General features: G+C 40.8%; 1 protein-coding gene across 5 annotated transcripts in view; it reads left to right on the top strand.

Moving 5' to 3' along the window:
• Positions 1-11,637, top strand: part of ptprea (protein tyrosine phosphatase receptor type Ea) — a 74,120-nt gene extending 62,483 nt beyond the window's left edge. For all 5 annotated transcript variants that reach the window (XM_036528865.1, XM_036528848.1, XM_036528857.1 and 2 more), the window contains 14 exons: positions 573-649; positions 768-804; positions 980-1,077; positions 2,033-2,152; positions 3,364-3,524; positions 4,336-4,471; positions 4,730-4,879; positions 5,943-6,036; positions 7,058-7,134; positions 8,288-8,422; positions 8,850-8,975; positions 9,691-9,842; positions 10,698-10,833; positions 11,518-11,637. In XM_036528865.1, the coding sequence (XP_036384758.1) occupies positions 573-649; positions 768-804; positions 980-1,077; positions 2,033-2,152; positions 3,364-3,524; positions 4,336-4,471; positions 4,730-4,879; positions 5,943-6,036; positions 7,058-7,134; positions 8,288-8,422; positions 8,850-8,975; positions 9,691-9,842; positions 10,698-10,833; positions 11,518-11,592 (1,574 nt within the window). In that variant the 3' untranslated portion in view covers positions 11,593-11,637. The remainder of the gene's footprint in view (positions 1-572; positions 650-767; positions 805-979; positions 1,078-2,032; positions 2,153-3,363; positions 3,525-4,335; positions 4,472-4,729; positions 4,880-5,942; positions 6,037-7,057; positions 7,135-8,287; positions 8,423-8,849; positions 8,976-9,690; positions 9,843-10,697; positions 10,834-11,517) is intronic.
• The last annotated feature ends 500 nt before the right edge of the window (positions 11,638-12,137 follow it).

The following is a 12,137-nucleotide window of genomic DNA, read 5'->3' as shown; positions in this document are numbered from 1 at the left end:
TCTGAACTGTTCTGTTAGTCAGAGGCGTGTGGTAGAACAGCTCACAGGGAGCACGTGTTGCACATGTGTATCTGGTGTGGATGTCCGTATCTTCCAATCCAGACAATTAGAGCTGTCAAACAGGTCTTTCTCTTTATTTTTTCTCACTATCGCATCCTGTTTTCCCTTCTGCTGTGAACCTGGCTTGCATTGAACTGCTTCTTAATAATAATAATAAAAAAAAATCATAATCCCCCTTGATTGCTCTGTTGCATTCAATTCCAGGAAACACTCAGTGCTTCTTTTTATTACTGTTGTTTGGTAATGGGTCCACTTCTGCTTTCTCCGCACACCTACTCTCAGGGTCCTGTTCTCTGCTTCCTATTGCTTCTCTTATCACTGCTTCACACAGTTACTTCTCTCTGCTTCCCCTTCTGTCTCTCACGTTCCTTTTGGATTCAAGCCTGTCAGCACTAGAACATGATTTCAGATATTGGTAATAATGACTGCTAACCATAGATATTGATTGCCAAGAAGTGTCTAAAATGGGTTTCTATAACACATTGTCATCTGTCTGTCTATTTTTCCAACAGATGATCATTCCAGGGTGGTTTTATCACAAATCGATGGCATCCCATGCTCAGACTATGTGAATGCCTCATACATTGATGTGAGTTGTGCCTCCTTTATGATTCATACTACAGTTCATTCAGACCCTATTACCTTTCTAGTCTTGGCATGCTGCTGCACAATCTGTTGTAATTTTGTTGTGTTTTTTCCCATTCCAGGGTTACAAAGAAAAGAACAAATTCATTGCAGCACAAGGTGATTAAAAATTATGTTTTCTCTGTGGCCTTTAACCCTAAGTTTAAACGAAGCTGTCATAAAACTGGACTTAGTCGTTGTTTCTTAGTAATTTGTCCTTGTTTTGCCAACAATGTGAAACCGTTTGCTCGGTTTGTCTCGAAATCTTAAAACTCTAAATGTCTGTATGTAACAGGACCAAAGCAGGATACAGTAGCTGACTTCTGGAGGATGGTATGGGAGCAAAAATCTGCAACTATCGTGATGCTGACAAATCTGAAAGAAAGAAAAGAAGTGAGTGTTTATGGGTAATTATATGCACGCTGCCTTCAAGTATGTATCAGCAAGGTCTAAACATGGATGACTTTAGAACATTCCTGAAAACAGAATAATATTCTACCCAGGTACAGCATCCTGATATGAATTTTCACCCCAAATTAAGTCTCTCAGCATGTTATTGAACATTGGAGAAATCAATAAAAATAGAATGGAGAGGAGATTAAAATCTGCTCTCGTGCTATTCGAAATCAATGCTTAAATAATGGTTAATAAAGCCTTCCAAGGTTTTATCATAATTAGTCAGCAGCTCTCATTAAGAGGTTTGATCCCCCCACACTCAGGTGGTGTAATTCAGATTGACAGACTTTTCAATAGCTTCATGGAGGCTGAATACAGATTCACTGATGTGCTCACTTGCATAGATGGAGAATATCTGAATCCATCTCACATAGTATTAATGTGCAAAATAAATGTAAATATATGTGGAATTCTTTATAATTGCACACACACACATATAATGTATATAAAGTTTGCCAGTTAAATTCCCTGCTGGGGCACTGCTGCTGTAGCCTGGGGCAAGGTGCTTAACCTAGAATTGCCCCAGCTGTATACATGGATAATGTGTGAAAATTGTAACCTATGCAAGTCAATCTGGACAAGAGTGTCTGCAAAATGCCAGTATGTAGTGTAATGTAACTTTACTATCCATAATGCAGATCTGAAATATAAATGGACTCAGTCCTCCTGCCATAGCAGGTTGTCCTTATAATCTGAATTCAAACCAAGCATCTGATATTGTGATATTATACCAAAATAACACCTTTATCTGTTCATGTTTTGAGTTTGCCCCTGTGCCAGCTGAAATGCAAAATAACCACCAAAAGGATATTGGCTTTGCCATTTTAAAATGGTCACCTGCCTGAGTGTTCACTGGTACTTATTATTGACAATTGCTTCTATGTCTCTCCAGGACAAGTGTTATCAGTATTGGCCTGACCAAGGTTGCTGGACATACGGGAATGTGCGGGTTGCCGTGGAGGACTTCACCGTGCTGGTGGACTACACCATTCGAAAGTTTTGTGTGCAATATGTAAGTAGAATGGGGGCCAACAGCTATCGATGCCAGCTTTTAATGAACCAAAGGTGTTAGCCGCTTCTGTCGCTTTGCTAGCTGACTCCCCTCTGAGGAAAATGCGCACTGCGTTCTCTTCTCAAATAACAAAGCGGCACAACAGGGGGGCAGCATGCAGACAGTAACTCCTACAGGTCCAAATTGTGCGACTTCTCTTCTTGAAACACTGTGTACCAGTACCTGCGTTTCTGCTGTCGGGTGGAATCACTTAGGGCTCTGGCGCACAAACGGCATTGTTTTTTTGTGTGACGTTCCTGGTTTTCTGGGTTCCTCCTTTTCAGAGTCATATCCTTATTTACAACCATCACTGGCTGCACTGTGTAGTCTGTGGTTGCAATATCCCACACATCTGTGAGATTGGATAGCTTCTGTCTTTTTTCTTACTCAGTACGTGCACTTCCCAAGCTGTAACAGCCCATTTTATACTGTAGCTGTTTGATATTTTGCATTGTAGTGGCAGTTCAGCCTTGATATTGTCCTGTAATACATTGTTTTGCTATTGTACTTCAGCATTGACTAGGTGGATGAAATGAGGTAGAAATGATAACCGACAGGTTTGAGTGTGTTTAATGCTAAAATGTTTTCCCTTTGTAACTATGAATACTGTGCTTGGGAAAATATAGGTATCTGGTTGCTTTAATCTTGATTGTTTCATCCGTGCTCATAACTGGACTACAATCAATTTCTGGAGTACATCATTTGGTTTTTATTTATATTTTTAATAACAGATGGTGTACCTCCAGAACTAGTTCCCTATACTCTCTTCCTAATTTGTAAAACATTGCCAGTATAACTAAACACTGGCAGTATAGACAGGTTTGAGTTTATATAATGGTCTCTTGATTCACACTGATAAAAATACAGCAGCTGGTTGAGACCATTTCTAAATATTTTTAGGCGTTGATTGTGTTGAGATTATGACATGCATGACATGATCTTTCCGACATTACCAAAGGTTTACTGAAAGGTTTAGGAGTGATTTCTAAAGTCCTGAGTTACGTGTTGTACTATTCAGATAACTATTTTGGTAACCACAGAAATGTAATTTTATGATGTCCTCTGGGAGCCGTCAATATCGCCTGCAGGGACTGACACTCTTGATACTACACGTGTCTGTTTATGTGCTACAGTTGTGTCATTCACCAGTGTGTGTGTGCTGTGTTCTGCAGGCCAGCGATGGCTCCAAGACCACCCGACTGGTCACCCAGCTGCACTTCACCAGCTGGCCAGACTTCGGTGTCCCCTTTTCCCCCATCGGCATGCTCAAATTCCTCAAGAAGGTGAAGACGGTCAACCCGTCCTTTGCTGGGCCCATTGTGGTGCATTGCAGGTGTGGGACTTATTCTGTCTATGTGAAGTGCATTCATTGTGAAATCAGGAGATTGCTTGCATTACATTATATTATTTATGAGCTTAGCGGATGCCCTTATCTACTTCCATAGTCTCATTTTTATACTCTAACCATGTTCACAGCTGAATATCTTTTGAAGGTATAACCTACTCTCTTTGGTTTTTATCTATTGATGTTAGTTTTAGATGTAAGTGTTCCTGCTTTAGGAAAATAAGACAAACATATTACAGTAACATACAGTAACAGTAAAAACAACATGATTTGATAGCAGACAGTCCTGTTTGGGGCTGTAGTGATGCTCTTAAGTTAGGAGTAAACACTTGGAATTCCAGAGAGGGGCCCCAGACACACATTGAAAGGTTTGAGCTGGCTGGCTTTTGAGCCAGTGATATTTGGCTGAGAGCCATGTAGTGTGACTACACTTGCTGACACCAGAGAGCATGCCCAATCGGATGGGAGAGGAAGGCCAAACAGGGGACATAAGGGGACTACATCAAGCAATCTGGAGAGATAATTACATGTACTTGTATTCATCCTTTCCTGTGATAAGGTGATTACAATACAACATTTATATTCTATTGTAGTAGTCTATTGTAGTAGTATGTGTCTTTGTACATACACATTATGATTAGTGTCATATTAAGTGCAAGAGCAGTTGTTGTAGGTACTGTTACAGTACTGCAGAAACAGGCATGAACATGGAACCCAGAGCTTACCCAGACACCTCTGCAAAATTTCAGAGGTCACAGGTGGTCATAGTTGACCGCGGAATCTATCTGTTTTTCCACAGTGCGGGTGTGGGCAGGACAGGGACCTTCATTGTCATCGACGCCATGATCGACATGATGCACGCGGAGCAGAAGGTCGACGTCTTCGGCTTTGTGTCCAGGATACGAGAGCAGCGCTCGCAGCTTATCCAGACGGACGTGAGTACGCTCTGAAAAAAAGGCAGAGGCAGAGAACCGAACATGTGAAATCTGATGCTTAGTGATTCCACCGCTCCTTGGGACTGAGTCTGTGGTATACCCTCCTATCATTGCGGATATGTTCTTCTTTGTACACTCAGTTTGGTGTATGAGCAAGGACTGTCATGAATTTTAGAGCCTTAGGAATTTTTTAGAGTGTGTGCAGTATTCTCTGGGGGATTTCCCGGTTCATGTTTTGGCTCTCTCCCTGACATACAGATGCAGTACTCCTTCATCTACCAAGCGCTGCTGGAATACTACCTCTATGGAGACACGGAGCTGGACGTCTCCTCTCTGGAGGGCCATCTGCAGAAGCTGCACAACACCTCAGCGCCGTTTGACAGAATTGGACTGGAGGAGGAATTCAAGGCAAGAGACGACCTTTTCACTCTTTAACCCTTGTGTTGTCTTAGGGGGTTAAAAATGACCCGTTTCTGAGTTCAACCGCAGAGGAAACCCCCTAAATTAATTTTTTTTTCAGCATGAAATTCAAAGACTTTTACCTTTTGTGTATTTTTATAAAAGCTGTACACTATCAGGGTCTTTGGGGCTTTTTTCAGTGCACAGGGAGTAATAATAATAATAATAATAATAATAAGAAGAAGAAGAAGCGTGTCAATTTAAACAAAAAAATCTTATTATGCGTTTTTTGTAGTAAAAACAAGTAGTGTACCCTGAATAAATACAGTCTGTCTGCACTGTGAAGTAGGAAAACAGTTATTCACCAAGTTGTTGATGAGTGACAGGTTGTTTCTTCTTGCATAATAGATTTTGGGTTTAAAATTCAATTAAGAGGCTTTATCATAGGGGTGTGGCAAGGGTGGGACATTTTTGACCCTGAGGACAAGGGGAGTGTACATAATATGAAGATTACACAAGGGTTAATTCAAGGGTGTATAGTAACATAATGTTGCAGCACAATGGCCACTGTGCTGTCTAGGGCACCTGCATTTTACTCCTCCGGCCTAAAGGTGGCAACCAAGTGCCAGCCTAATTAGGCCCATATATAGGAATAACAAGAATAAGTATGAGGCAAAGATTCAGTACCTTTATGTCTTATATCAGAAATTCTCTCTGGCAGCTAGCCCTCAATTATCTGAACTCTGTAACACTAGAACTCCTTCATTCTTAAACAATTCTAAAAGTGACAAGACGTCCCTAGTCAGACCAGTGTGTAGTCCCCTGAATGATTACAATCTTTGGATATAAAAATATTTTATATAATGTGTAATAATAATATAATAATAATAATATATATATTTATAATAATATAATATATATATATTTTTTTATTTTTAATTATTTTTGTTTACTATAGCCAGTTTGTGTTTATTCCCTTAGGAAATATCACTTGAGTGACACAGGATGTTGTATCATAATTACAGTAGGACATGTTTCAAACAGTGAGCTGGACTGAATGTTTTCCTTCCAGAAACTTACAAACATGCGCATAATGAAGGAGAACATGAGAACGGGGAACCTTCCCGCCAACATGAAGAAGAACCGCGTCCTCCAGATTATCCCGTGTAAGGACATTTCTCCAGTGCTCTTCAGCTCTTCAGCTCAGAATCATTGTAACTGGGACGCACATGACTGATTTGCACTAAATAATAATGTTGCATGCATGAATGCTCCTCGTTAGGACAAAATAATAAACTGAGCTGTAATTTGTCATTACAGGGTTGGGGGTAAACTGTACATCAGGGTCTAGATCAAATTAGTTCTTTGACACATATGCTAATGTAAAATTGAAATTTCTGTGTGTTGATGCTGGTTCTATCAGGTGTCAAAAAGAAGTCTATCTGACACCTCTCACTTAACACTCCCAACTGTTCCATGGGTTTCAGTCTGCAAATAATGCACATGTTAATGGATTTATAAGTTATTTTTAGTATTTTTTTCATAAGGACAGTGTTTTATGTGTATATTAAATAGGCACAAACTGAGATAATGAGAAATGAGATAACAGCCAGGAGACCCACAGAGTCTTTTGAAAATTCATGATTTTATCCCTTGGGCACGGTGAAAATGAGTAAAGTTCTTTAAATCCTTGAATTTCCATGCCCACGTTAAGTGTTCGGTGCCATTAATATTTATATACTCAAATGGGTAAAACGGCAAAGCCTATATATCCACTGTGTCATATTTTCTATTCATGCACTGAGGGGAAGCCTTGATATATTGACAGTGAAATATCACTCATCCAATCTGCCCAGTCCTCTTATTTAATAGTCTTTCATTGATTTGCCGTCCTTCTGCTCAGCGATACATTTTCATTACTCAAGTCTCCCCAACCTCACAAATTACGTTTAACAGATTGGATTTCGATGAACATTTCAGCGGGTTCGTTTTGGAAGATCCGTCTGTGAATCACAAATGCCATAACAGGAGCGGATTAGATAGTCATCATTAAGTCTCTGACAAACTGAAAACTGTGACCTTTGAATGACAGGTTTGTCATTTGCAGACAGGTCAAATCTTGCCATGGCCTGACCCTTGTGTTCATATGCACGTCTGATAATTTCCCCCCCAATTCTGTGTTCACAGATGACTTCAACAGAGTAATTTTGTCTATGAAAAGAGGCCAAGAATTCACGGACTATATAAACGCATCTTTTATAGATGTAAGTATGCATTTTTTTCTTTCTCTCACGCTGCTGTCTGCAAACTGCACACACCCAGGACCTCTTTTATTTGTTTAAATGATTGCCAAAGCACATTTTCTGTGCACACATATTTGGTGCGTTGCCAATGGTTTTATCAGAGCCGGAGCTCCACTGACAGGCAGGTGTAGACTTGCTCCACGCAGGTTGGAAAGCACCCCCCTCTGCTCGTCTCCTTCACCCTGAATGACAATCCAGCCTCTCCTGTTTAGCTCAGACGGTGTCACCTCAGCGCGGCTCATGCACGGCTAAAGAGGAAGTGTTCTCCCCCGCCCCCCTCCTGAATGACACCGCATCTCAAACATGGGAACTGGGATTGTTTGTCAGAGTCCCCTGTGCATAATAGCAGCACCGTGTTGTCAAACTTCAATATTTCCTGGAACTGAACAGTGAAATTCTGTTGCTTCCTGTGCTTTACCAGCGAAGCCATTACCTCACCGCTTTTTCCTGGTGTTTGAATTCATTGTTTGAGCTTATTTTGGCAGAGAAACACAGTAACAAACAGCACATTTCTGTGGTTCTTGCTTAGACGGTCCCCAGAGCCCTGGTATTAATTTAACTCCTTTCTGTTCCAATGCCCCCATTTGAAAACATAGGAAGGACAAGAGTTCGCATGTCTCGTCCTGATTTATGTGGAGGGCATCAGTGCGTTCCTGGGTGGAGATCACTGATACCTCAGTCTGCCACTTCAGAGAGTGTGCTGGAAAAGAAAAAATGTAACAGATGAAGAGTTGATGCCACTTTAGAAAACAGAAATGCTCCTCTGGGTTTATTTTTTACCAACACGTCATGAGTGTTGATATGCTGCATTGATTGTGTATAATATCTGTATTTTTAGTATGGCACTCATTGTTGTAGCACTGTGTGACACATTCACATGTTTTTCCAAACATGGTCTGATGTTTTCTGTATGCGCTGTTCTTCATGTGGACTTACCACATGCACTTATTTCTAAGTCTGTATGTACTGTTCTTGATATGGACTTATTACATGCAGTTATTTGTTAGTTGCTGAGGATAAGTCTTGTGCCCAAGGAATACGTGGAAGTGTGTAGTGCCCCCACCCAGCGTGAAGGTGTGGCTCTGAGTTTGTGTGCTATGGTCTTCCTGCCCAGGGCTACAGGCAGAAGGATTACTTCATCGCCACCCAGGGACCCCTGGCCCACACGGTGGACGACTTCTGGAGGATGGTGTGGGAGTGGAAGTGTCACTCCATCGTCATGCTGACAGAGCTGCAGGAGCGGGAGCAGGTACTCTGAGCTTGGCCCTGTGGCCTTACTGGCCTGCTCCACATGGGCCCATCTTTTCTAAGTCAGCAGAGTCAGACTCTTTTTTTTGTACTTTGAGCTGGAAGGACAGAGAATCCCTGAAGTATTTGGGCTTAAATAAAGTTGAAGAACCTGAGTAGTGCTACAGCTAGAAAAACACTGATGTCCCCAGTTTGTCAAGGGTACACATACACTCCATCAGTCCCTATGGCAAATGCATAGTGAAGGTAAAAAAAGTAGAAAAGCAAAATGAAGGTTATAAGGTAAATAAATAACTACTAAATATTTTACAATGCTTTAAACAGACACTGTCTCAGTCACAAAATAGTACATCACACTATACAGTAACCCTCTGTGGACTATGGCAATGCATGCATTTTAACCTCTTTCTTCTCTTTCCCACGCACAGGATAAATGTTTCCAGTACTGGCCAACAGAGGACAGTGTAACGTATGGAGATTACACTGTAGAAATCAAGAGTGACACTTTGTGTGACACCTTTAGCCTGCGGGACCTTGTGCTAACGTATGGCCCGGTGAGTTCTCTGCATTGCAGCACTGCACTGCACCAGACTGGGATGCAGCAGCAATGTCCACCACACGGTGCATCTCATCACAGCAGTGAAGCTGCGACAATGTTCTGTATTATTTTTAAATTCCAGACCTTTAGTAAATAACTTCCTTCTCCCAGGTTTTTGTAAGCCTTTCTCCAGTTTCTCCATGCAGTTTAGGTGGATTCTGTTAATGTAGAAATTAACCATTTTTAAGTTGCTGTAGTCACAGTTTAAGCTTAAGAGAGACTGTTATACAGAACACGCCTTACCAGTCAAAAGTTTGGATACACTTTTCTTTCTTTATTTTTACTAGTTTCCACATTTTAGAATAATAGTAAAGACGTCAAAGCTATGAAATAACACAAATGGAATTACACAGTGGCCAAAAAGTGTTATAAATCAAAACCATTTTATATTTTTGATTCTTAGAAATAGCCAAAAATTGGCTATTTCTAAGAATAGAAAGAAAGAAATTATGCATAGCCATCAAGTCTTCTGCTCAAAATATGTTGAATTGTGGGTTTGAATGCATGTTCCCCATTATCTTAATCAGGTATGTGCCCAAACTTTTGACTGGTACTGTATGTGATCAGGCATTGCACTGAAGTCTGAGCTTGAAGCTTGTGAGTGAGTGAGAGTGAATGCGTGCCTCTGAAATGCCTTGCTGTGAGTGACACCTGTCTGCGTCTGTCACCAGGAAAAGCAGACGCGGCTGGTTCGGCACTTCCACTTCCATGGCTGGCCAGAGATCGGCATCCCAGCAGAGGGAAAAGGGATGATCGACATCATCGCCGCGGTGCAGAAGCAGCAGCAGCAGTCCGGGAACCACCCCATTATCGTGCACTGCAGGTCCTGATCTCACTCAATCACACAAAGCATGTTATCAGGAAGTGCACGTTCCTTATTAGATCACCATCACACGATTGCACAGAGCACCTCTGCCACTATAGACCGTAATCTCACATAGCACTTCTTCTAATGTAGGTTGTGAGCACACAGAGCCCTTCTCACACTGCAGGTTATGAGCACACAGAGCCCTTCTCACACTGCAGGTTATGAGCACACAGAGCCCTTCTCACACTGCAGGTTATGAGCACACAGAGCCCTTCTCACACTGCAGGTTATGAGCACATAGAGCCCTTCACACTCTGCAGGTTATGAGCACACAGAGCCCTTCTCACACTGCAGGTTGTGAGCACACAGAGCCCTTCTCACACTGCAGATTATGAGCACAAAGAGCATCTCTGCCGCTGTATACCCTGATTTCACTTTTTACACTGCAGGTCACGATCATTTCCTGCTGCAGAACATGATCACACATCACTGATCCCATCGCTCACTGTTACAACCACTGCAATGCTTACACAGCAGCATAAACGAATCACTCTGATAAGCATGAGATCACACTGTACTGCTCGCTATTCACAATGCAGTACTTACATATGAAGGTATGAGTGGTCCAATTTGTTATGACCTGGTTTTGTAGCAGTATTTAAAGTATTATTTCAAATGCTGTAAATCAGTGATTACTTATGACTGGTTTCAAAGGTTATGTCCACCTGTGACACATTTAGAGTATAAGTACTTTTCATTTTCTTACTCTGTTTAGTTATGTAGCAGCTGAAGGAGTCACTTTTTAGGATGGTTGCAAAGCGATGCGTACTGTTCCTGAGGTGACACTCATGTTTGCTTTGTGGTTTGCAGTGCTGGCGCCGGGCGGACAGGTACGTTCATCGCTCTGAGCAACATCCTGGAGCGGGTCAAGGCCGAGGGCCTGCTGGATGTGTTCCAGACCGTCAAGAGTTTACGAATGCAGAGACCGCATATGGTGCAGACCGTGGTACGTATCATAACACAGATGATCCTGTCCCCTCATGTGCATAACCCACGAGTAAGCCTGTTGGGAAACCCATAATCATCCAATATCCAATCTATACTCTGCAGATCAGTATTACGGCTGGCTTGTCATTAAAGCAATAATTATCTGAAGGTTGCCTGGTACACCTAACACCTTATTTAATCAATGAAATTAACTAGTTTGATTAGATGATAAAACCTTGTATTAGGAAAATAAAGCACCTCTGTACTTGCTTTCAAATACAGTATGTGTTGAGCCTGCTGTGATCCACTGATGGACTGTGTTTCTCATGGTGAATAGTTGATTAGCTCCTGGAATTCAAAAGCAAAAAGATAGAAAGTGCACAGGTGAATTTGGTATGATTCTATTTTTAAGCATTTTCTTGGATTGACCATTCAGCCCTTTAGCAGACAAAGGCATACCTTCATAAAAACAGCTAACGACCTTGAAACACTGATGCTTACTGTTACTAAAAGTGAGGGAGGCCCACAAGCAAATTGAAAGACCACGCTGAGATTACATTGAATGGGGTTAAATACACATTTCAGAGAAGATACAGAAGAAAAAAACAATTTGTTCTATTAATGTTATCATATGTACTTATAAAATAATGTCTCTGTTTTCTTCAGTTCTGATTAAAAAGGCTAATTTTTCTTCTTTCCGCAGGAACAATATGACTTCTGCTACAGAGTGGTACAGGACTTTGTTGATATTTTCTCCGACTATGCCAATTTCAAATGAAGAAATCTGCCTTAATCATGTATGTTCAAGCGTTTGTTTAAAAAATGCCAGATGTTGAGGATGTAGTTTTTTCTTAACTGGATAAAATAATCTTCTATTTCGCTATGCACTTGTCCTTAATGTAACTAAAAATGCATAATAGTTGTACCATATTGTCATATACTTATTTTAACTCAGTTGATGAAAATTGTAAATGCCAAAATGACTTTGATGACAACTGTAAATTTGACATGATGTAAATGAATTTTGTCATGGATTTGACAGTATTATTTGCATTTGGGTGCACCATCACAGTAGATATTTTGCTGTATAATACTTAATTAGAATGTACTTTTTTACCCATTCAATTTGTGTTACAGCAGTTGAGTTATATTTAAGTAAATTTACTGTACATGTAATATTTATAATGCTGTAGCTATTGTAAATGTATTTATGTATTGTTGCAGATCCCCCATCCCTGCATTTCCTGTGTTACTGTCCAGTTTTTTTTTTTTATTTATATTGATTTAGGTTCTTACATTCTATGAAGACTACTATCACTGATG

Source organism: Megalops cyprinoides, chromosome 1 (assembly GCF_013368585.1).
Source record: "Megalops cyprinoides isolate fMegCyp1 chromosome 1, fMegCyp1.pri, whole genome shotgun sequence".
In the NCBI taxonomy this organism is placed as follows: Eukaryota; Metazoa; Chordata; class Actinopteri; order Elopiformes; family Megalopidae; genus Megalops; species Megalops cyprinoides.
This window is presented reverse-complemented; position numbering and strand designations above follow the sequence as displayed.